The sequence below is a fragment of the Scyliorhinus torazame genome, chromosome 8 (genome assembly GCF_047496885.1).
Source record: "Scyliorhinus torazame isolate Kashiwa2021f chromosome 8, sScyTor2.1, whole genome shotgun sequence".
In the NCBI taxonomy this organism is placed as follows: Eukaryota; Metazoa; Chordata; class Chondrichthyes; order Carcharhiniformes; family Scyliorhinidae; genus Scyliorhinus; species Scyliorhinus torazame.
This window is the reverse complement of record NC_092714.1, coordinates 132,384,486-132,410,079: the sequence shown is the minus strand read 5'-3', so window position 1 is coordinate 132,410,079 and position 25,594 is coordinate 132,384,486. Positions and strand designations below refer to the sequence as shown.

The window sequence follows — 25,594 nt, the reverse complement described above, 5'->3', positions numbered from 1 at the left end:
GAATGATTATACTTGGCTCAGTCCCCCCGCCCCCTTTACCTTCTCACCATTGTGGCTCCTAGGGGCCAGACAATCCTGATCACTCCACATGATATTAAATAACTGGATGGACCAAAGGCTATGATGTCTGAGCACCTTTCAAATGAGCTTAGCTGCTCCCCTAGATAAGCTGTTTCAGCTTAGCTATGACATCTTTAACAATCTGCAACATTGCCCAGGTGAGTCTTCCCTACAAAATAAATCAGGTTAATTCTGATCTGACCAATCCTGTGAGCTTTCCTGCTATCATCTCTGAAGTGATGGAAGATGTGATAGAAGTACCATTAAGCAACACCTCCTCATCAGTTACCTGCTCACAGATGCCCAGTTCAGGTTCTGTCAGATTTGGTTCCGACTCGGATCAAAGCCCTGATCCAGAAACCTACGCAGAAACTGCGTGCCAGTGGAGAGGTGAGAATGCTGCCCTCAATATGAAGGCAGCATTCGACCCAATGAATTACAGTAAAACTGTGTTCACTAGGTGTCAAAGAGAACACCTCCAATAATTTGAGTCGCACGTGGTGCAAAAGCAGATGGTTGTCAGGTTGATAGGCAGTCATTAAAGCTCCAGGACACCACAGAATTCCTCGGGGAAACATCGGCTGACCAATCATCTTCAAATATTGCACTTCTTATCAGATCAGCAGTGGGACTGTGTGTTGACAATTCCACTCCAGTCGCGATGGGCCAAATGGCCTCTTTTCCACTCCATCCGAATGGCCTCCTTTGTGCTGTAAAAGTCTATGACTCCTCTGGTGATGAAACAGCGTATACAATCTCCAACAGCACCTGAATGACATCTAGACTTGTGCTGGCAAGTAATGGGTTAATGCAAGGAAATAACTATCATGAATAAGGAAAATCCCGAGTCACTTTCCCATGACCTTCAGTTCCAGCACCATCACTGAGTCGCCTCTCCCTCAAAACCCCCACCCTCCCTTTTACCATCATCATCAACATTCTGGAATCATCATTGGCCAGAGCCCAACCAATACAGTGGCTACAAGAGCAGAACAAATGCTAGATCCTTATGAAGACTGGATCACCTCCTGTACCATCAAAGCCTCTTCCCCAATTACAGGGTCCTGGTCACAAGTATGATGGCATACTGACCTGGATAGGAGAAACCATAACAACAAGCAAGGAGCTTTTCACCATCCAGGGCAAAGCCATTCATTTGACTGGTGCCCATGCCACTGGACTCTTTCCTCTAATGCTGCGTTGTGGCTGGAAACTGAATGATCTGCAAGATATACTGCAGCAACTTGGTCAGTTTAACAGCACCTCCTCTCATGGCACCTTTACCACCAAGAAAAACAAGATCAGTGGATTATTGTAGGAACATCATCAGTTCCAAATTCCCCTCCAAGTTACTCATGTCAAGCAATTGAGACCTTGGTTTCATGTCTCGTCTGGATAGGAGCACCTCCAGCAGTGCAGCACCCCTCGTACTGCACTGGAATGTCCGTTTCTGTGCTCCAAGTCTTAGAATAAGACTTTAAAATCCTGAACCTCTGGACTAAGATGTGAGAGAAAATTGGAGTGAATCACCATCCATTATATTCTGCTACCAAACTGTTTTAGTATTTAAACATTTAAATGTGCATTTCTGAAATCGCAAGGAGTCTTCACATGTTTTTGAAAGCAATCATTTCTCCATGAATCTGACCAAGTCTTTATCCAGGTTACAGATGCTGGTGTCGGTATTAGGAATGGCAAGAATTGTTAGTTCTTTATTCACAGGATATGTTAAACTGTGTAACGGCTCTAATTCATATTGTTAGTTTCGTCGACTTCTGTTTAATTTCAGGAATGTTTGATGACATAGGTGCAGGAAAAGGCTGTAAACAAAGCTGTTTTCAATCTACTCGATCATAGTTTTGTGAGGACGGAAGCTTCAAAAGTGTATAGGCCTTTGGGGAAAGAAGCCAGTTTTGTCCCCATTATAGATAACTTCACTGCACACAGCACAAGTCATTAACCTCTGAGTCGCACGGATACCAAACTGAAGTGCAGGATTTTGGAACCGTCTATGTGGTTGTAATCATGTTCAGCAAAATAAAATGGAGATGGGATGACATTCATTCCTATTGTTGATGTTGAATACGGGAAAAATGATTTGACGTGACCGGATTGTCATTTGTTGCAGGTGGACAAAGAGACCAACACTGAAGAGCCTTTCCCTGAAGAGGTTATGATTCGACCAAAAGAAAGGGGCAGTCGTCGGTCACGTGGTTCTCCGTTTGTTCGCAGTAGCACCATTGTGCGCTCACAGACATTCTCGCCGGGAGCACGGAGTCAGTATGTCTGCAGGGTGAGTAGCAGTGCAGCACGTGCTATGATACCAGAAATATCACAATCCACTCTGCACCTTGAACTGAGATATACCCTCCCATTTCAGTTATTCTGGGAGAATAAGGGACATTCTCACATTGAGGGTGGCCAGTCTGCCAAGATTGTCCTGGAGTCTCCAAGGACTAAAAGATTAATCTCCTGGACACTGCTGTGAGCAAGCCCAAGAGGTGGAAAAAAATCATAAGGGCTTTAAACTTTTTAACTTTTTCTTGAACACTTTTGTTTATCAGCACCAAAAATATTGTCCTGGATCTCCCGAGGAGCGGCAGTCATGGTCAGTTTCCACTCCACTCGAAAGGTCCCCCAACTCAATGCTGTTCCACGTTCCTGCCAGGAATGTCTGAGCTTTTCCAGAAATGCGGATTGCAGCATCCGCCTGAGATCTCCATCCAAGTGGGATGGAGTTGTGCGGGGAAAACAGAACATGCCCCTTTCATACATCACCAGCTGCCATTTAAATGTCCAGTTTGAATGTTAGTGTATGGGTGAGATGGTGAATGAATGAATGGGTACAATAGTAGGCTGGGTAGGTGGGCGAGATAACTGCGTGTAGTGGATGAGGGGGGTAGGGAGGGTGAGGTGATTAAGGAGAGGGGTTGGTTAGCGTGTGAGAGGTTGCAGATGAATGAGGAGGTAGTCAGATCGAAGGAAGTAGTTGGGTGGGATAGTCAAATGGTCAGGTGTAGTTGGGTCAGATCGGTGTGGCAGGTAAATCATGTTGGAGGGTAGTGGGAGTTATCAGGTAATCTGGTTGGTGGAGTAATCGGGAAGTGGGATAGTTGGTCAGGGATGTAGTCGGGATGGTCGGGCAGTTGTTGATGGTTGAGGGAGTAGTTAGGTGATTGGGGGTGGTCAAAGGGGTGTGGTTGAGGGGGATAGTCGGGCATTTGGTGGGTTAGGGGTGGGGTTGGGTGGGTGAGCGGGTAATTGGGAGAGCTAGTGGGGTGATGGGACCGTCAGTTGTATCGTTACCCAGGTATTAAACCAGGATTTTTCCGTCTAACGTTTCCTTGTAACTACTATCCAGGCTAGCATGTTGAAACTGTCTGATATCTCCAACTCTAACTTTAAATCTGAGACATTTGCAGAGGATCCCAGGGAGCAGGAGAATTGTCCATCGGAGGTTGAAATTTCCCAGGCATTTCCCACATAGATCCATGCATCAGGCCTTCTACAGAATCCTGACTTGCATCTCAGGTATACGTCTGGTCTCTGATGATCCAGAGACCGGAAGATTTTGGCCATTGAAAATTGGTTAAAAAAAAGAGGATGTTTGACTGATGGTGACCAATTAATTCTTCGCTGTCCAATTGACAACGCAAGGTAGTGCCCTATGAGGATGGATGGGTAGCTAATAGTCAAGCTAGCGGTCAGGTGTGAAAATCTCTAGGAATATATCCAACCTGAGCTGGCAACCAGTGTGCAATGGTTGCATGCAGAGGAATGTATACCAATGCAAACAGTGGAGTTGACATGTCTGGTGCTAGAAATTCATTAGTAAAAGCTTAAATATAGGAACCATGCTGAGTAAGTGGTCATTTGATTGGAGAAAGCAATTTCTGCATTTGTTTGTGGTTATTTGTTTCCCATCTTTAAACTCATCCTGGTGAAGGGAATACTTTTTCTACCACCACCAGCAATTTAAATGTAAAGCCAGCTAAAGAATTGATTCCCATTCCGACATTCCAGATGGATTTGAACACGAGCTCCAGTTGATTCAATTGTTGCAAAGATAGGGACGGGTGAGGCCATGGAGGAATGAGGGTTTTTAAATGAAAGCATTGACAGATCTGGAGCCAGTGTAGGTCGGCAAGCACAGGGACGATGAGTGCAAGTGACCAACACAGGCAGCAGATGTTTAGTCGAGCTAGAATTTACGGAGATTGGCATGTGGGAGGATGGTCAGCAAAGAATAACAGGTATGGGGGGGGGCATGGACGTGGGTTTCAGTGGCAGGTGAGGAGATGGACCATGTTATGGGGGTGGAAGTAGGCAGCCTTGGTGATGGAGCAGATGTGTGCTTGGCAGCTCCTCCCAGGCTCAAGTACTACACCAAGGTTGTGAACCATTTTGTTCCGCCTCAGACAGTTGCCATGGAAATGATGGAGTTGATAGTTCGGGAACAGATTTCATAGTAGGAACTGAAAACGTTAATTTCCAACTTAGCTGGAGAAAGTTTCTTCTCTTATGATACCAGATGTCGGTCAACCAAGCAGTGTGGCAAATCAGAGGCTGTGATGAGGTCAGGAAAGAATGTGTTGACATAGAACTGAGTGCCGTCCGTGTACATGTGCAACCTGACATTGTGGTTTTGGGAACTGCAAAAGCTAATACGACAGGTAAAACTGTGGAGGAATTTGAACACTGCGCTGTGTTTTAATTATGTCAACTGGGCATGCACTCGCACAAAACACTTAAATAAATAATCTCACAACTCATTAAAATCACATCCTTCAAGAAATATGGGTGCATAACTTCACATAACTGTTGATTCCCACATAATTTGATGCCCAGACTGCAACAATTTAATAATAATATGGACTCAACATTCAGCCAGATCAGGGGGTGGCACGGTGGTTAGCACTGATGCCCCACAGCGCTAGGGACTCGGGTTTAATTCCGGCCTTGTCTGTGTGGAATTTATACATTCTCCCCGTGTCTGCGTGGGTTTCCTCCGGGTGCTTCTGCTTCCTCCCACAGTCCAAAGATGTACAGGTTAGGTGGATTGGCCATGTTAAATTACCCTTTAGTGTCTAAAGATGTGTAGGTAAGGTGGGGTTACAGGGATAGGGAGGGTGAGAGGTCATAGGAGAGTTGGTGGAGACTCAAAGGGCTGAATGGCTTCCTTCTGCATTGTAGGGCATCTATGATCTGACTGCTTGCGCAAAATTCTCAACGAATGTCAGAATGCACCTTGTATGTAGATTGCCGTTAGATTCTGGAAACACGTTCAATACATCACCTAAAATTGCTGCAATACCGTGAAGTAAAATTGCACAGATACAAATAATTGCATCTTCTTTATTGCAGCTATACCGAAGTGACAGTGACAGTTCAACACTTCCAAAAAGATCCCCGTTTATCCGGAATGCGTTGGAGAGACGTACTCTGCGTTACAAACAGGTAAGCAGCAGAGATAATTCCGCGGCAAATTTTGATTTGTGGGCCTCTGTTCACTCCTACTGAAGCTGGAGTGGAAAATGTAGTCCGTGACGGCCATCCCAGGGGAAAGGGGAAACTGGGGAGGCCAGAGGCATCGTTGTGGGACCAGAACAGTAGTGTTGGCTGCCATCTGTTTCTGTTGGCAGGTTAGGCCTTGTCTGGTGTTAGAGTGATACGTGTGTCCCAATTATGTTATCAGGATATGATTTCACGATTAAAATCCGGTCCTCGGGAGAGCAGACCAGTCCCACCAATGTCAAACCTGGCTATTTTGAACCTGTTGGAATAGGAATGATTTCGCTTTTAATAAAAATTGATTTAAAAAAAAATATATATTTTTTTAATTCAAATTTTTAATATTTTAACATTCTAACTACACAACAAAGGAAAAAACAATACACACGATCCCAGTAACCTCAACCAAACACCCACCTTGCCCCTCCCCCTGTCGCAATGACAGTTGACCGGAATCAGCTACTTGAAATGTAGTACAAACAAACCCTGGGCGGTATCCACCCACCCCGCCCCCGCCGGCTGGGTGGGAGAATCGCTGGGGCGCCGCGTGAATCGCGCCCCGACCCCCGCACCCGATTCTCCCACCCACCCCTGGAATCAGCGCCGCGCGAATCGTGCCGGGACGCTCGGAGAATTGCCGCAAACGGCAAGTGCCGATTCTCCGGCCCAAATGGGCCGCGCGTAAACATCCTAGTCCCGCCGGCGCCGTCCACACCTGGTCGCTGCCGGCGGATACTCGTCACAAAGGCTTGGTGGGCGGCCTGTGGGGGGGGGACAGGGGAGCTCCGTTCCCGGGGGGGACCTCCGGAGTGCCATGGTACGCGATCGAGACCAACCGATCGGCGGGCCGGCCTCTCTGTCGGCGGCCCTCCTTTCCTCCGCTGGCGAGTCTGGATTCATCCGCCATGTTTGTGTGGGTTGGCCTGCGGGAGGACGGCCACCGCGCATGCGCTAGTTGGCGCCGGCCCAACTGCGCATGCGCGGGACCCATGTCGCCGCGTCTTTTAAGCGGCGCTGGGTCTGTGATGCCACGCCGAGGCCCCGCCCCTGTAAATCGCGCGACGCCCCTGCTAGCCCCACGGAGGGGGGAGAATAGCGATCTGGGAACGGGCGCCGACGCCGGAGTAAAACACTCCGGTTTTTACTCCGGCGTCGGCACTTAGACTCCGTTGGGAGAATTCCGCCCCCTATCTCTTGTGGAACCCCTCACTCGCCCTTCAAAGCAAATTTCACCTTTTCCAGATACAAAGCTCACACCGAGGCACAGGGTGGAGAAACTGACTTTACCCCAACAGGACCCACCTGCGAGCGATCAGCGAGGCAAAGGCTAAGACATCTGCCCCACTCCCATCTGCAGCTCCGGAAAGTCCGACTCCCCAATATGGCCCCCAGGCGACACTCCAAATCCCAAGTGCAAGAACGCTAACGTGGTAGTGAGAAACAACCTCCAGAATTTCTCCAACTCAGGGCAGGACCAGAACATACGCATGTGATGGTCGGGCCCCTCCCACACCGCTCACAGGTATCCTCCACGCCTTAAACAGCTGACTCATCCTTGACTTCGTCAGGTGCGCTTTATGTACCACCTTTAGCTGCATCAACCTCGTGCTCGAGGTTGAGGCATTCGCACTCCGCAGCACCTCACACCACAACCCTTCCTCCAGCCCATCCTTAGCCCCTCCTTCCACTTGGCCGTAACCCCCTCTAGTGATGCCATATCCTCCCAAATCCTCCCATAGATCGCCAAAATGTCCCACCCTCCCTCCAACCCCATCACCAAAAGCACCCTTTCGAAAACCAGCAGGTTGGTGCCACCAGAAAAGTCAGAAAGATCTTTTTCGCGAAATTCCGTACTTCACATACCTGAAAACCTCCCCCTGAGAGATCCCGAACTTCTCCCCCAACTCCTCCAAACTCGCAAACATCCTTCTAGAAATAGGTCCTTCATTTCCATCAATCCTCGTTCCTTCCATCCCCGAAATCTAGCTTCCATCCTCCCTGGCTCAAACTCATTGTTCCCTCCGATCGGCATCAACTTCAACCCCGCCAAAGTGCTGCCAAAATTGCCTCCATATTTTCAACGTGGCCACCACCATCGGATATTTCCGTAGGACAGACAGGAGTGGTGCTATTGCCACCGCCTGTTTCTCTCTTTGGTTGGCTCTGAATATGGCGGTCAATATGGTCGCCTTCCTTAATCCTAATTATGTTTGCTCTAGAGTCGCCAGGTATCTTTCGATAACGCCACAAGGTTCAAACCCAAATACTGATCAAAAGAGCCAATACACCAGTTAGTTAGTTCAAAGTCAATACTATTTATTTACACACACAGTAATATCTACTCATGCACGAAATACTACAGACTAAACTATCACTACTGCTAAAGCCTATACTTAGCTTCGGGCGCCCACTCAGTCAGAGGAACAATGGCCGTTGGTCGGATCTGAGGCTGCTGGGGTCGAAGTGGTAAAGGGGAAACAGCTACGGTCGTCCGTCTGGCAGCGAGCATTGACCTTGGACTTACTTGCTTCTAGTGCAGCTGGTGGACGGGTCTCTCCGCTGTGAGAGCCAAGTCCAAGAGAATGATTCTCTCTTGGGGCCTTCTTATACCCGAAAGGGACTTCGCGCACTTTTGGGCGGGCCTTGAACTTGGCCCCAATTAATTGGACCGCATCTTGATCATTTGCATTGATCCTGACCAATAAAGGGGTGGGTGCCCTGATGGCTGGGCATGTCCTAGGTGGCCGTTGGCCTGCTTTGTTTTCTGCTGTCCTAATTAGAAAATAGTCTATGCCTCTATTCTTCCTACCAAAGTGCATAACCTCACACTTTTCCACTTGAATTCCATCTGCCACTTCTTTGCCCACTCGCCTAGCCTGTCCAAGTCATTCTGCAGCCCCCCTGCTTCCTCAACACAATCTGGCCCATGACCTGTCCCACAACAGCAGGAGACCAGAGACTAATTATACTGTTGTGTTGGGTGAGGGCTGAATATTGATGAGGAAACTATTCTCTCATATTATCAAGGGATCTTTGACAACCGCCAAAACCACTGGAATAGGCAGAAAGAGATCCTGTTTGATGCTGCCTATCAGGATCATATAGAAAATTGAATTTATTCCTTTTTTTCTTCCATATTTCGATTTTCACTTCTGATTACGTGTCCTTTGCTTGCTTGGATATAAAGGAATGAAAGAAGCAGCGTATAATATTTTCTCTTGAGATATTCTCAAACGCTGTCAAAACCAAAATTGTGGTTATTTCGTAAGAGAAAAAAGGAGTCACAGAAGTTGGGTTAATACCGGAGTGTTTTGGGGTGGGGGTTAATTCTGAACTCCCAGAAGCGAATGTACACACCCAAAAGAGTGTAAGCCAGAGATTGGTTGCAGCAATGACGTTCAGAGATCGCTTCATCTGCGATTCCTGTGAGCTTGCCTGCGAGCTCTGTTTTAAAAATACTTCGATCTGAAGTTGCCACAACAGACGCTTATCTCTGGGCAATCAGTAGCCATGAAGTCTGATTTCACAGATAGACTGCAATGGATTAGTCAATTCAGGAATTTTTTTAAATGTGCATTCCGCACGAAGAACGTCCGTCATCAGCCACTCTCCCCTCTGAGTCAGGTTGAAGGTTCAATTCCCACTCCAGGGACAAAAGTCTAGGCTGACATTCCTGTGTAGTGTGGAGGGAATGCTGTCTTTTGGTTGAGATGTTAATTCGAGACATGTCTGCCCTCACAGGTGCACAGAGAAGACCCCATTGTACCAATTTGGAAAATAGTTTGGGAGTTTTCCCCATCGAGCAGTTGTTTATTCTGATTAATGTAAAGAAAATGATGTACCTATTATCAAATTGCTATCTGTGGGAGCTTCCTGCACTCAATTTGGCTGCTGCGTTTCATACATTACAGCAACGATTGCACTTCAAAGGTACTTGATTCGGTTGTAAAGTGCATTCAGAGTCTGGTGGTTGGGACAGGCGCGATATAAATGTAAAGTTTTTCCCATTGACACAAACACTCTCCAAGTTAGTTGCCATAGATTTTGTTTTTGTGAGAGGTGTTTGGTAAATAGAACATGTCCTAAAATGCTTCAAGAGAAGAAACAGGGAGGAGACAAATACCAACACACACAGGCAGCAAAACCAGCAGTTCGATCAAGCCTGCCCCATCTTTATGATGCCTGGTGCATTATTTTCATTATTTTTCTCAATTTGGTCTCCACCTTTCTGAAGTAAGTAGACCAGCTCTTTGTGTCTATCTGAATATCGTTCTCCTCTGGACCTTGTCCAGGGTCACTATGTCAGCCTCCAATGGGACAGAACTGGATGCTGAATTCCAGGGGCGTCATTCTCCGACCCCCCAGAGGGTCGGAGACTGGCCGTTGGCCGCCGTGAATCCCGCCCCCGCCGGTTGCCGAAGTCTCCGAAGGGAGAAAAGTCGGCGGGGCTTTAATGTCGCCGCTGCCGCTGAGAATGTCATGGGTCTGCGCAAGGCAGCCGATTTTCGGCCTGCCGATATTCTCCCTTCCGGATGGGCCGAAGTCACGTTGACGTGAATCAAACCTCCTTTTCATCGGCGTGACCCGGTGCTCCAGGCTCACGCCGACCAGCGTGGAGGTGAGTGACGGCCTGGGGGGTTGGCTCTGGGCAGGCAATGGCGTGGCCGCAGTCTGAATGCGTGAGGAGAGGTGTGTCTCGGGTTGTGTGTGTGTGTGTGCAGCGGGGGGGGGGGGGGGGGGGGGGGTGGTTAGAGTAGGCTGGGCTCCGGAGGAGTGCCGGGAGGGGGTCCGTGCCGGGGAGGTGGATGGGGGGGGGGGGTCCGTGCCGTGCCGGGGTGGAGGTTGGGGGGGGGGGTCCGTGCCGTGCCGGGGTAGAGGTTGGGGGGGGGGTCCGTGCTGGGGTGGAGGTTGGGGGGGGGGTCCGTGCCGGGGTGGAGGTTGGGTGGGGGGGTCCGTGCCGTGCCGGGATGGAGGTTGGGGGGGGGTCCGTGCTGGGGTGGAGGTTGGGGGGGGGGGTCCGTGCCGTGCCGGGGTGAGGTTGGGGGGGGGGTCCGTGCCGGGGTGGAGGTTGGGGGGGGGGGGTGGGTCCGTGCTGGGGTGGAGGTTGGGGGGGGGGGTCCGTGCCGGGGTGGAGGTTGGGGGGGGGGGGGGGTCCGTGCCGGGGTGGAGGTTGGGGGGGGTCCGTGCTGGGGTGGAGGTTGGGGGGGGTCCGTGCCGAGAAGGGGATGGGAGGGCAAGTGAGTTGGTCCACCTGGCCAGGTGCCAGCCTCCAACAGTTGGACCCATGCGGTCCATGCCACCTGGCTGGGGGGAGGAGGGGATATGGGCAATGATGACATGTCGTCGTTCCCCTCCCCCCCCACCAGGCCGTCATGTTTTCAGATCATCCAGCGATGTTGGCCGCCGTGGTGGCAGCCGCTCATGTCTATGTTGCCCTGGATGAGGAGGAGGAGGAGGAGCGTGCCAGAGAGGCGGCGCAGGCTGCCGCAGAGGGGCAGGCGGCAGCCGCCCAGGCTGGAGGGACACCTGACCGACAGGACAAGGAGGGGGAGGAGGACGTCGCGGCCCCACGGCAACGGAGGCACCCGAGGGCGCCCCGTGTGTACCGGCCCCGGCAGTCATACCGGGACCTCACGGACTGGGAATGCAGGAGGAGACTCCGGATGAGCCGGGAAACCGTGGCACACATCTGCCACATGCTGGCACACCTGTCACCGCGTGGCACTGGCGGGGGATACCCTCTCCCCGTGTCCGTCAAGGTTACGGTGGCCCTGAACTTTTATGCAACGGGGTAATTCCAGGCACCGAGTGGGGACCTGTCCGGCATATCGCAGACATCGGTGCATCCGGGCAGTGACAGATGCCCTATATGCCATGGCGCACCGCTACATCCGCTTCCCCGTGGACCGGGCCAGCCAAGATGCCCGGGCCGTGGGCTTCTCTGCCGTGGCCGGGTTCCCCATAGTCCAGGGCGCGATCGATGGGATGCACGTCGCCGTGCGGCCACCTGCAGGTAACAGGGCCTTGTTCACTAATAGGAAGGGGACCTATTCGATGAATGTACAGGTGGTCTGCGACCACCGCATGATGATCCTGCACGTCTGCGCCCGTCACGCAGGCAGTGTACACGACTCATTCGTGTTGTCGCGGTCATCCATCCCCGGCTGAGGGGCTGGTTGCTGGGCGACAGGGGCTACCCATTGCGATCGTGGCTGATGGCGCCTATACGGAGGCCACGCAATGAGGCGGAGAACCGCTACAATGATGCCCATGTAGCGACAAGGGGAGTGATCGAAAGGTGCTTTGGCGTGCTGAATATGCGTTTCAGGTGCCTGGACCTCTCTGGGGGCGCCCTCCAGTATCGGTCAGATAGGGTCGGCCGCATCATTGTGGTGTGCTGCGTCCTGCATAACATAGCCCAGCAGAGGGGCGATGTGCCGCAGGCAGAGGAGGGCGGAGTGGAGGAGCAGCAGGAAGAGGCGCAGTCCTCCCCAGATGAGGGGGATGGGGGTAATGGTCAGGGCAGACGGGGTAGACACAGGCGGGTGGCTGTCCACCGTTACCGGCTGGCCCAGCGGGCACGGGACAGACTGATAGATGCCCGCTTCACTGACTAGATGGGCGTGGGAATCGGGTAGTATGGCCACAGACCGCACACCATGGCAACAGCCGACCACCCACACCCCCCACCCATCCACCCACCCAGCACCCTCACCCCCCTCCCCACCCGCATGCACACCACCCCCCCCCCCCATTGCCGATCCACCTGCGGCACAACGGGCCGGGCTCACACAGTTGCGGGTGGACGCGTGTCTATCGCAGGCCATGAAGGATGATGACAACCCGCCCTGCGATGAGCTCCTGGCTCTACATCGTTGGACTATGTCTGACCCATGGCCACAGTACCACCATCCACCCGGACCATCCCTGCATGCGGCTGTGACACTGCAGCGCACGGTCCCGTCCTCTGCCCGGGGGATGTTGATGGCGGCCCAGGGGGAAGGGGGCAGACTCACCTGGGGCTGAGGTAAGACCACCCCTCACACACACACTTGCGCTCAACGTACATGACACCCCCGCACACTTTGGACAGAGCACAAAGGCAGCTTCGGTAGGTGTAACATTGACTTTAATAACCAAAGGAGTTCATGCACGTGCCCTAGCCCCTAAAACTCATCTGTGCCCTGCACCCGTGCCAACTTACTCAGTGTCTAATTGTTTGGCCTTACGGGCCCTTTGACTACGTCTACGTGGTTCCCCAGACGGTACAGCAGAACTGGAGGTGGACTCCTGTGATTCCTGCCCTCTGACACTGGATCCCTTAGGCGGCCGTTTTCTGGGGCGTCCTGGCCTAGATGGGCCAGGCTGCGGCCCGGGCGACTGGGATGGCGAGCTGCCAGCCTGTCCTGCCCGTTGCCCACCCGATGCACCTGGGATGGAAGGGGGGGAGTCCGAGGTGTCGCGGTGTACCGGGACCTCCCCTACAGAGGGAGCCGGGACGGACCACACCACCTCCTCCTCCCTCGGGGTGCCCGATGGCCCCCAGGCCTCTACATGGGTGGGGGATGCGAACGGACTGGCCATCCGACGCCCCCCCGACATCTGGCGCTGCCAGTCCTGGAGGCCCGTGCTGGTATCGACAGGGGTCTGCAGGTTTGCAGCCATGGAGCCCAGGGGGTTGGCAAACCCTGCCTGTGACAGTGCGACGCCGGCTCGCACATGGCCACTGGCGCCGATGGCCTGCAGAGACTGGGCCATGGCCTGCTGAGACTGGGCCATGGCCTGCAGAGACTGGGCTATGGCGTTGAGCGCCTCTGCCATCTGGCGCTGGCACTGGCTCATGACCTCCTGTGAGAGGGCAGCCATTTCCTGGGCCACAGACGCCGCCTGCACGGAAGGCCCCAGGCCTCGCAAACCGTTCCCCATGTCTGACACCGTCGCACCCATTGCCTCCACCGCGGCGCCACCCGTGCGGTGTCGGCCTGGGTGGCACGCATGACCGGCACCACTCCCAGCTCCTGGACGCGGGTGGACTCCTCCACCTGCGACCGCAGCCGCCACAAGCCGCCCGTCACCCTCTTCGCTCGTCTCCGGGTCGGTGGTTGCATTGGATCTATGTGTGGGTGTGGTAACTGCAGGAACCCGGGATCCATCTGGGCGGCAGATGTTCGCTTGGGCTGGGCTGCCCTCCGACCGCCCGGTCCCTCTGCTGCTCCTACCTCCACCTGCTGTACCGGTACGGCTGTGTTGTGCGCACCAGTGAGTGTACCAGACGCCTCATCACTAAAGTGCCCAACCGTGGTGAGTGTTTCTGCGATGGTGGAGGGTGACAGCAGTGGCGTTGTGTCGTGCTCTTCGTCCCACTCTGAGTCCATGGCACTTTGGGGTGGGGTTTGTCTCCACCCATCCACTCTGAGTCACGGTCCGGTATTTTGTCTTCCTGGGTAGTGCTGTCCCGGGTAGGGGTGTCCCGGGTAGTGGTGTCCCGGGTAGTGGTGTCCTGGGTGGTGGTGTCCTGGCTCGGATGTGACGGGGGCCTGTGGCTGCCCCCCTCGTCGCTGGGTGGTCGCTCCCGCACGGGTAAAAGGCAACAGTGTTAGGCAGGTATATGAATGCACGCCATCGGTTGTGCGTGCATTGCAGAGGTTAAGGTTAGGGCTGGATTCACTTGGGGATATGGGGGAGGGGGGATATGGGGGAGGGGGGATATGGGGGAGGGGGGATACGGGGGATATGGGGGATGGGGGAGGGGGGGATATGGGGAGGCTCACCCTGCCTGCTCTGACGAGGTCGTTCACCTTCTTGTGGCACTGGGTGCCTGTCCGTGGTGTCAGGGCCACAGCTGTGACGGCCTCTGCCACTTCCCTCCACAGACGCCGGCTGTGGCGTGGGGCAACTCTGCGGCCGTGCCCGGGATACAGGGAGTCCCTCCTCTGCTCCACCGCGTCCAGGAGCGCCTCCACACCGCGTGACTCGAACCTCGGGGCTGAGCGACGGCCAGCCATCTGGTCGGGTGTTCCGGTCGGGTGGGGGGGAGCAGCGCGGCCTTATGAGCCGTCACGCCGTGCAGCGCGTATGACGCTGCACGGCGTGAACCACTGCGCAAGCGCGGATCCCGTTACGTCGCTGCTAGCCCATTTCGGGCCGGAGACTATCGACCCATTTTTCCGACGTGACGCAAGTCGGATTTGCGCCGTTTTTTGCGCCGATCGGCGGACTTTCTGCCGATAACGGAGAATTTCGCCCCAGATGTCTAACCAACGACCTGTATAATGACACAATGGTGTCCTTTCATCGTACTGGCTGGGTTTATTAATACAATCCATGTTGCTTAGCAGTCTGAGCAGCGACATCCAATCTGAATTGTAAGGTTGCTGGAACATTAAAACAGAGCTGAATACTCATTTGTGTAGGCTATTTATTAAATAACAGCTGATGTTGAGACTATTGGTTGTACAGGTGGCAGTCATCTTTAACTAGGAATCTACTTCAAGGGTAGTAACCTAGATTGAAAAATGCACAAGTTAAGAATGAGTTCAATTCTTGGAAAGTTCTACTGAAAAATTAGATTTTTGCGTGAAAGATGATGTGTGGAGATTTGAGCAATGCAGAATAATCCGGGCTTTCCTTATTGTGCATGTGTTTCTTTTTTTGGCACATTGTAGCCATCCTTCAAAACTCCACTGGTTGAACATCCAACACGAACATCCCTGGACTTGGAGCTGGATCTCCAGGCATCTAGGACTCGGCAGCGGCGATTGAATGAGGAGTTGAAAGCACTACGAGAGCTGAAACAACAGCTGGAGGAGAGCAGGACTCGGGGGAAGGCTGACTTGCCTCACTGGATTTTAAGAGATGAGCGATTCCGCAATCTGTTGAAGGAAGCAGAGAGACAGGTGTGAGAAAGTGTTCTGTCAATGGAATGAGCCATGTTTAATGTGAAACCGCATGCTGGTAATCAACTACAGTGAGTGAGGAATAAGGGAGTTGTATAGCAATGAAGCATTAACTTGCCTTCTGTCCTCTCCAATCAAACAATTAAATTTGCCAATAGTCAGGAGATACCATGAACCAGGAAAGTATCACATTGCGCTTGGTTACCTTGATGCTGAGTTGATCGAGACTTAGAAATAAATAATACAGCTGATCAGATTAGAGCTTACAAATGAGGTCCAATTGCATAGTAAGAAAAAATGCCATTTACACTCACCAGCTAGCTGGACAGATTTTTTTTTTACCATTCCAGGATTTATTGTCTCGTGAGGGTCATGTATCTGTGGTCTTAATTTCTGAGCAATAATTCTGCCTCACACATGAGACTCTTGAATCATTCCTTGGAAAGAGAAATCTAATGTGGTTTTCCATTGCCTTTTTTAGTTTGGACTATCTGGTCCTAGGTGGGCTACAACCAAGGCTACAGAGCAATGGGCAGGGTGGACCTCCTGCACCTGCACATTCAGGGGCTGGTTTAGCACAGGGCTAAATAGCTGGCTTTTAAAGCAGACCAAGGCAGGCCAGCGGCACGGTTCAATTCCCGTACCAGCCTCCCCGAACAGGCGCCGGAATGTGGCGACTAGGGGCTTTTCACAGTAACTTCATTTGAATCCTACGTGTGACAATAAGCAATTTTCATTTCATTTTTTTTCTTAAGTGCTGGACCTCAGTCAAGGCTAGAGCTCCATTCTCCACCTGCCAGCGTATCTGGAGTGTGGCTTGAACCCTTCACCTTTTGACTCAAGAGGTGGGAATACTCCCTCTGAACCAAAGGCTCACTCGCCAAAGATTGTAGCTGGTAGAAGAATGGATTCTATGCCAAGTAAAACTTCAGTACAAAGACGGGTGAATGGATCAAGCACAACAATGTTTACTTGCAGTGAAATAAATGCTGTCTCTTTCAAAATAATTTGCAGGCAAAGCAGACAAAGTCAGAACAGCGTCAAGAACAAGCAGCCGAGAAAATGTTGAAGAAAGCAGCAAAGGAAGTGTATCAACTGCGAGGGCAAAGCCAAAAAGAACCCTTGCAGGTTCAGTCTTTCAGGTAAATAAAAATAGACTCGCATTGACGTATCACACTGTGTAATCTGGGGCGACAGTGTAACAGTGGTAATATCACCCGACTAGCAATTCAGAGGCCCAGGCTAATACTCCAATGACACGGGTCCAAATCCCACCATGGCACCGAGTGGAATTTAAATCCAATTTTAAAAACCAAGTGACATGAAACTATCATCGATTGTCATAAAAACTAATGTCCTTCAGTGAAGGAATTGCTGCCACATTTAGTTGGTCTGGCCTAACTGTGATTCCTGACCCACACCAATGTGATTGATGTTCAACCTTGAAATGGCCTCCCACAGAAAGAAGCCCTTCGGCCCATTGTGTCCGTGCCGGCCCTCTGTTCTAAGAGGATGGACAACAAATGCTGGCTTTGTCAATGATACCCAAATCCCATGAAAGAATTTTTTAAACGTCTCATAATCAATTGCCTGGATTTTGCTGTAAAGGTGCTATATAAATGTAGGTTGTATTTGTTGGCATGGAACAAAAGAAGCAAACTGCTTTCCGGCCCTTGACAGGAGTATTATCAGACAAAGTTTAACACAGGATTTGGCCACATAAGGCGACATTCAGAATGATGGCCAGAAGCTTGGTAGGTTTTCAGGAACATTTGAAAAGTGAAGAGGGAGTTAGAGGTGTAGGAAACGTTTAAAACACACCCTGTAATATTGCTAAAACATGGACATCTATGTAAAATCTTTTAAACATCTGCTGTTTCTCTTCTTTTCCCTGTTTTCTTACTTCCCTGAATCTGTGATGATGTTTCAGACTTCTTTACATTATTTCTTCCTCCTTTTAATTCTATATTCTAAATCTGTCTGTTCTGGGGGGGCGGGGGGGGGGCGAGAGAGAGTGGGGGGGGGGTGGAGAGAGGAGAGAGAGAGAGAGGGTACCTCAAGATGGGCTCACCGTCTCGGTAATGTTTTAATTCAAAAAATAAAAAATTGTCCCAGCCACTAGGCCATCGTTATGGGCCTTAATAGTCTTTAAACATCCTTAATCGGCTAGCTGCAAAATTGTGTGTCTGCCTGTCTCTCTGTGCTTGTACCCATTGGAGCCTAAAAGTCCAGCCCCATAAATCTGGATGCCACTTCCCATGGTAAATTATATCATTTTACGGCATGGAAGGAGGTCATTCACACTTCATGCCGCTGAGAATTTTCTTTGCTTTTTCCCTGTAGCCTGCAAACCTTTTCTTTTCAAATACATATCCAATTCCTCTTTGAAAGTTCCTGCTGCTTCCATCACCCCTTCAGTCAGTGTGTTTCATTTCATCCTAACTTTGTGTTCCAAAGAAAAGTCTCCACCTCACCTTGCCAATAAACTCAAATGTCTCCGCTTTGGTCATCAATTTTCCTGCCAGCAGTTATGAACTGAAAGTTGTCTTCCAACCAACCAGAGCTGTAAACCAATCTCATCACATTTGTCTTGGGGGGGAAAAATCAGTTTATCATTGAATTTACAGTGCAGAAGGAGGCCATTTGGCCCATCGAGTCTGTACCGGCTCTTGGAAAGAGCACCCTACCCAAGGTCAACACCTCCACCCTACCCCCATAACCCAGTAACCCCACCCAACACTAAGGGCAATTTTGGACACTAAGGACAATTTATCATGGCCAATCCACCTAGCCTGCACATCTTTGGACTGTGGGAGGAAACCGGAGCACCCGGAGGAAACCCACGCACACACGGGGAGGATGTGCAGACTCCGCACAGACAGTGATCCAAGCCGGAATCAAACCTGGGACCCTGGAGCTGTGAAGCAATTGTGCTATCCACAATGCTACCATGCTGCCCTGACCTAGCAGATTATGGGACTGTACAAGAATTAAGCAATCAATAGGATGTATCAACCTCCTTTGTGAATTCAATCTTTACTTCCTATGTATTTCCACCATCCGAATCTTTCTTCTGTGCTGCACATAAGCCGAATTGTTTGTTTTAGCCTGAATGCGATGGTCTGATAGGTGTGTGATTTGTCTCCTTTCAACATAGTTAGGAGAATGAGGTGAACAGCTCAGTGTTAAATGCTGTAGATCGGGGTGCTAGTTCCCTGCATGTTGTCCCACTTACTGATAAAGGTGCATGTTTCTCTTAATTTTTTTTTTTAATTTAGAGTACCCAATTTTTTCCAATTAAGGGGCAATTTAGTATGGCCAATTCGCCTTTCCTGCACATCTTTGGGCTGTGGGGGTGAAAGCCACGCAGACACGGGGAGAATGTGCAAACTCCACACAGACAGTGACCCAGGGCTGGGATTCGAACCCAGGTCCTCAGCGCCGTAGGCAGCAATGCTAACCACTGCGCCACCGTGCTGCCCGCATGTTTCTCTTATGAAGAGACTCAGTCTAGTTACAGCCACCATGGCACAAGGAATCAGGCCACACTGTGTTTATCAGGCAGTAAAATGCCCTCTTAAGCCTTGACTATATTCATCAGGAAACAGGCGGACATGTGCCACCACCACATCAGTAAAGACTAAGTAATGTGCAAGTAAGGGACCAAACACCTATTGTAGATTCCATTGGAAGATTAGTTTGCCCTGAAGCAGCTGGCAGCAGCTTCAATGTGGAAAGCCTGGTATTTATGTGGCTACTCTAAGCAACAACCAACAAAGGAATGTTGCTCTACTGTACAGAATGTAGATTTGGTATAAGCATTCCTACATTAATATCTGGATTGATACTTGGATATTCATCCCTGCCTCTGCCTCTGCTTGCACGTTGCCCTCCTCTTTCCCCCCCCCCCCCCCCCACCCTCCCCCCCAAAGGATCAGTGCCGTTCCATCCCAATCGTGTCCCTCCATTATATCTCACATCCCCCACTTCCTGTTTAAACCCCTCCACATCAATCAGTTGCCACCACCAGCAGTCTGACCTTCCATTGCGCTTTGCCTGTGAGCTGTGTTGCTAACTTTTGGTTGGCTCTTAATTCGTAATTTGCTCTGTTTGTTTAACCTTTGCTCTAGAGTCGCCAGGTATCTTTATGATACCGCCACGAGGTTAAAGTTCAAGTAATGATCAATAACTCAACACACCAATTAGTAAGATTCAAATCGAAACACATTTATTATACACAGTAAATCACTACTCATGCATAAACTCTACTTTCTAGGCTATTCCTATCACTAACAGGCCAATATTTAGCTTCGGACTGGCCTACCAGGTCAGGGGAACAAATGGCCTTTCGTTCAGGTCCTGAGTCTGCAGGATTCAAAAGCTGGTATGGACTGGTAGCTAGGAGCGCCTATCTCGCAGCGAGCGTTGACTTGAGACTTACTTGCTTGGCGACAACAAGACAGGTCACTGTCAGAGGTTGGTTCAAGTTGCTGAGTGACCCTGCCAAAGAAGGATGATTTGAACTTGGGGGCTTTACTTTATAGTCCCCAGGGGCTTCCCGCCCTTCGGGGCGGACCCCATACCTAGTTCCAAGTGATTGGACTACTTTCCGATCACTTGGATCGATTTCTCCAATGTTGGAGCGGTTCCCTGATCGCTGGGCGGTCCCTAAGTGTCCGTTGGTCTTCCTTTGTCTTGGCTCCCGCTGGCGCCGAGGAGTCTGGCTTGGCTTTATTCACCTCAACTGTTGCCATTGTGCCCTGGAATCGCTCATGACTATGCAGATGGCTGCTGTATTACTATGCAGATGGCTGCTGGTTTCAGTGCTGTCTGGTTGTTCTGCAGGTTCCAATATACATGATTTCTGTATTTGCTCGTCTTTGACTGTGTTGGCTTAATTTCCCTTCAGCCTTTGCGGTTCTCCATTTTAAGTCGGGAAGTGGCCAACTCATGTGGCTACAGCTGCTTGTTGCTTTCTGCAGCTCTCTGGCTCGGTACAGCCGGGAGCTCCTCTGGTAGCTGGGACTGATCCTAAAGAGTGTGCACGCTTAAATTACTAAGACAATTGAATAAAGCCTAATGTATTTCCGAACCTCTTTCATTTTTTTATCCCCAATCCAGCTGGTCTTATTATATGTAGCATCTCTGTTTCAATGCTTCCTCTGCCTGTACAAATCCATTGCTATTAGTTAAGAAAGATAAATGAGTTCTTACCTCATCTTCCTTGAGGCTGGACCATTTAACCTTGTATCCTGAAGTTCTTGACTCTTTGCCTTAGTAAAATCATCTGATTTGATTCGCAGTTCTAACATTCTCTTTCTGAGGTGGCACTGAATAAAGAGCTGGCAGGGCACTCCGATTGGGGAGCCATGTCCATGGAGTGACACTGCAGCTTGAGACAGCCACATATTCCCACAACCACTGGATGTAACGAGTGGTATGCCACAGGGACCAGTGCAGGGGCCTCAATGTTTTACAGTTTATAGAAATGACATAGGTGAAGGTGGACTGAAGGCATGGTTATTAAATTTGCTGACGAGGCAAAGATAGGTTGGAAAGTAAATTGTGATGTAAGGAGGCTACAAAAGGGCATAGATAGGTTAAGTGAGTGGGTAAAAATTTGGCAAATGCAGTATAATGTGGGAAATGTAAAATTGTACATTTTGGCAGGAAGAATAAAAAAGAAGCGTTTTATCTAAATGATGAGAGATTGCAGAGTTCTGAGGAGCAGAGGGTTCTGGGTGATCTAGTGCATGAATCACAAAAGACTGGAATACAGGCACAACAAGTAATTAGGAAAACTAATAGAATTAGTTATTGTGAGGGGAATTGATTACAAAAGTAGGGAGGTAATGCTTCAATTATACAGGGCATTGGTGAGACCACATCTGGCGTATTGTGTTCAGTATTGGTCTCCTTATTTAAGGAAAGATGTAAATGCATTGGAATCCATTCAAAGAAGGTTTACTAGACTAATATCAGGAATGGGCAGATTGTTCTCTGAGGAAAGATTGGAGAGTTTAGGGTTGTATCCAATAGAGTTCAGAAGAGTACGAGGTGACTGTCATAATATACACCAGTATATTATGGTGCAGACACAAACACACACTGATGGACATGCAGTGGGACCAATCATCATACACAACATCGCAGCCAATCACCTGAGAGCACACGCACTATAAAGACAGGGAACAGGAGAGTTCCCCTTCATTCTAGTAGCAGCCAGCTCGGAGCACAGAGCTCACAGCCTGCAACACAGGCATTCACCATGTGCTGAGTACATCACCTGGTTAGGACTAGGCAAGGGTCAACAGTTAAAGCTGGTATTGCATTTACCCACAGTTCAAGTATGTTAATATAGTTAACCTTATAATAAAATAGAGTTGCACCACTTCCAGTGTTGGTGACCTGTTTATGATCCAGAACACCCAACACATCAGTGACTTGATTCAAATCTTTAAGATCCTGAGGGGTATTTACAGGGTGGATGTGGAGAGGATGTTTCCTCTTATATGGGAGAATCTAGAACTAGTCATGAGTTTCTGGAACTTTCTTCCTCAAAAGCCAGTGGTAGCAGAGTCTTTGAAAAATGTTAAGGCCGAGCTAGATAGATTCTGGATTAACGAGGGGGGGGGTGAAAGGTTATCGGGGGGTAGGCAGGAATGTGGGGTTGAGGTTACAATCAGATCAGCCATGACCTTATTGAATGGTGGAGCAGGCTCGAGGGGCCGAGTGGCCTAATCCTGCTCTTAGTTTGAATGTTCGTATCTCCAGCGAGTGTGGAATTATGGAACCAAGCCCTTGTATTTAAGCAGCTCTTATGATCCAGTAGTCTCAGACTTTCAAGAGTGACTTGTTTTTTTTTTAAATTGCAGAGAGAAAATGGCATTTTTCACCCGTGCGCGAATCAACGTACCTCCTCTGCCAGCGGACGATGTATGACACTTTACTATATTTTAAATATGAAGTATTTATCAGTCTCAATTTTACTCATGTGAAGTTACTAGAAAATCCAGCAAGTGATTTTATTAAACACTTTTGCAAGGATTATTCCTATACACTTTTGTTGTAAAAAGAAAAAAGAAAAAAAAAGCCTATATACTTATATATTATAAATATATATATATATATCTTTATATATATATATATTATAATTCTAGAATTGCAGCAAGGCGTTGTTCATCCTTGTGAATTTAACATCTCTGAAGGAATGGTATTATAAAAAAAGTTCAAACTAAGCTGTTGTATATCTGTTCAGTTTCTGTACACTCTGATGTACGTGGGCTTAAAAGGCTGGAAGATGGAAACAAGGCCAGCTTAATCATATCCACTGTAATATAGATTTCTTATTTAAAAAAATATTTTCCTTGAAGGAAATATCTCAGTTTTAGGTGTATTTTAAGACTATAAAGTTCTGCAGTATTTTGGGTGCACTGGAGTGAAATCTTAAGTTGGCTTTGTTTCTGTTACCTGATGTGAAAATACTATGTGCTGGATTCTTAATGTTACCTTAATATGTTTCAAGCCGCCCGCATGACTTCAGTGTTTTATATTACTCTGTGCCTTTACACTACATTGTAACATTGTATTCTTTATCACAACAGTGTATTGTATAAAAAATTCCGTAGTAACATCTTTCAATATTTTTACTATTAAAATAAAAAAACTTCTACCAATGACTGCAGAGACGTTACTTACCAAAACTTAAAAATACGTGGTTGTCACGAGAAGAAATGCAGCGACTTTCAAACATGTACGCAATTATTAGTGATCTGCCATCAGTGACATGTGTTGTACACGTGTCAGTGTTTGTCTGGCATGATATTTGTCTCCATTCTCGGCCATCACAAGCTAACTGCTTCATGGTAAATTGCACCATCCCTCCCACAGCCCCGGAGGTGCCAGTACTTGAAATGCCACTACCTACTCTGTTATAGTCTGGGCTATTCCGCATGCTGTGGGTTTGGTCTCGACAGTATACATATCTTTTGTATTTGTCACACCATCTCCGCCCGGCTGTCAACCTGATTGAAGGGTTGGACTTCCAATCGAGCCGGATGCACTCAGAAGCAACCTGGAGTCGCAGGTAAGGAGACTGTAGCTGACAATGGGAGTGCAAGGTAGGGAAGGCAGAGTCCAATCTCCCAGTCTTGTGGTAAGGGGGCGGGGGTCTGATCTCTGATACCGGGGAGTGGAGGGTGTATTTTTGGATTGGGTGGGTCTCATGGGAGGAGGGTGCAATGTTTGCGAAACAGTTAAACTAGGAATCTTTGAGGAGCGGGATGGAAGGGAGGGGGGGGGGGGGGGAAAGAGAGGGAGGGGATGTTGTGTGGCAGCACTCCTGCGTCTCCTGGTGCTGAATAAGCATTTAACTTGTATCGTCAAAATTGTCCCCACCTCCCGTGAGCTGCTCGGCTTCCTGAGGACTGGAAACCTGAATGGTCTTGTTTAAGTTTGTACAGGAACATAAGTTTGAGATTCCTAGCTTTGTTATAATATTTAGATAAGCAGTCTGCATCCCGTGAATAGATTGGCTGCCTGCTTCCAGAATCCAGTGTTAAACTTGGAAGTGAGTGGAAAGAAGTGGTGTTTGAGATTTTGAAAACATTTTTACATCTTACTGAACTCACCCATTTTTCGGAGCTAAACTTCACTCGTCGTTGCCTTCTCTCTGCTTCAGTGGTGGTCTACGCGTGTGAGCTCTAATATCACTCAGCGTGGCTAACCTATAAAAGGTTGATGAACTAGTAGTGTTGTCTTATTTCTTACAATAATTGGATGTTTGATGAGGTTTCCAACTATTCCTAACTGAACAGCTCAAGAACTATTTATTCCCGCCAGAACATGTACTATAGATGAACTGGGATCATCTAGGAAGAGAACTGTAGAAACTCTTAATAAATAAACAAGGCTATGATTGCAGGGTCAAGCTTTGGCTCAAGCCATCTGGATTGGATGATACAAGAAAATCTATGCAGATCCTCAAAGATCACGTCAGTTAATATTCACCTTTGTCTCACTCACACCCAAAAATGTCCCACAGTGTTTTATGATGAGATACGGTTGGCTTATTAAATGATGGAAACTCAGAGCAGTCAGTGTCCTCAGGAAATTTCAGTCCACCATTGAGATATCTGTCTTCAGGCCACACTGCTAAATAATTTGGAGATTGAATATACAAAGCTTGCAAACTTCATCCCTGACTAATCCTGGAGAGAAATGGTGCTCAGATTCGGAAAATAAACTGGCTTGACTCATAAAGTGATGCCTACTATGTAACTCATTTGCATTGCTGTGTTCTGTGTACTGATTGGCTGTTAAATTTGAAAGAAAATGCATTGTTCCTACTTTTGTTTTGAGCAAGAGCATTATTTCTAAAGTACAAAGAACAAAGAAATGTACAGCACAGGAACAGGCCCTTCGGCCCTCCAAGCCCGTGCCGACCATGCTGCCCGACTAAACTACAATCTTCTACACTTCCTGGGTCCGTATCCCTCTATTCCCAACCTATTCATGTATTTGTCAAGATGCCCCTTTAATGTCACTATCGTCCCTGCTTCCACCACCTCCTCCGGTAGCGAGTTCCAGGCACCCACTACCCTCTGCGTAAAAAACTTGCCTCGTACATCTACTCTAAACCTTGCCCCTCTCACCTTAAACCTATGCACCCTAGTAATTGACCCCTCTACCCTGGGGAAAAGCCTCTGACTATCCACTCTGTCTATGCCCCTCATAATTTTGTGTACCTCTATCAGGTCTCCCCTCAACCTCCTTCGTTCCAATGAGAACAAACCGAGTTTATTCAACCGCTCCTCATAGCTAATGCCCTCCATACCAGGCAACATTCTGGGAAATCTCTTCTGCACCCTCTCTAAAGCCTCCACATCCTTCTGGTAGTGTGGCGACCAGAATTGAACACTATACTCCAAGTGTGGCCTAACTAAGATTCTATACAGCTGCAACATGACTTGCCAATTCTTATACTCAATGCCCCGGCCAATGAAGGAAAGCATGCCGTATGCCTTCTTGACTACCTTCTCCACCTGTGTTGCCCCTTTCAATGACCTGTGGACCTGTACTCCTAGATCTCTTTGACTTTCAATACTCTTGAGGGTTCTACCATTCAC

The 25,594-nt window shown here is 49.2% G+C and overlaps 1 protein-coding gene across 2 annotated transcripts in view; it reads left to right on the top strand.

Moving 5' to 3' along the window:
* wwc3 (WWC family member 3) overlaps positions 1-23,139 on the top strand; it is a 298,570-nt gene extending 275,431 nt beyond the window's left edge. For both annotated transcript variants that reach the window (XM_072514193.1, XM_072514194.1), the window contains 5 exons: positions 2,189-2,353; positions 5,425-5,517; positions 15,237-15,467; positions 16,482-16,609; positions 22,343-23,139. In XM_072514193.1, coding sequence (XP_072370294.1) covers positions 2,189-2,353; positions 5,425-5,517; positions 15,237-15,467; positions 16,482-16,609; positions 22,343-22,409 — 684 coding nt within the window. In that variant the 3' untranslated portion in view covers positions 22,410-23,139. The remainder of the gene's footprint in view (positions 1-2,188; positions 2,354-5,424; positions 5,518-15,236; positions 15,468-16,481; positions 16,610-22,342) is intronic.
* The last annotated feature ends 2,455 nt before the right edge of the window (positions 23,140-25,594 follow it).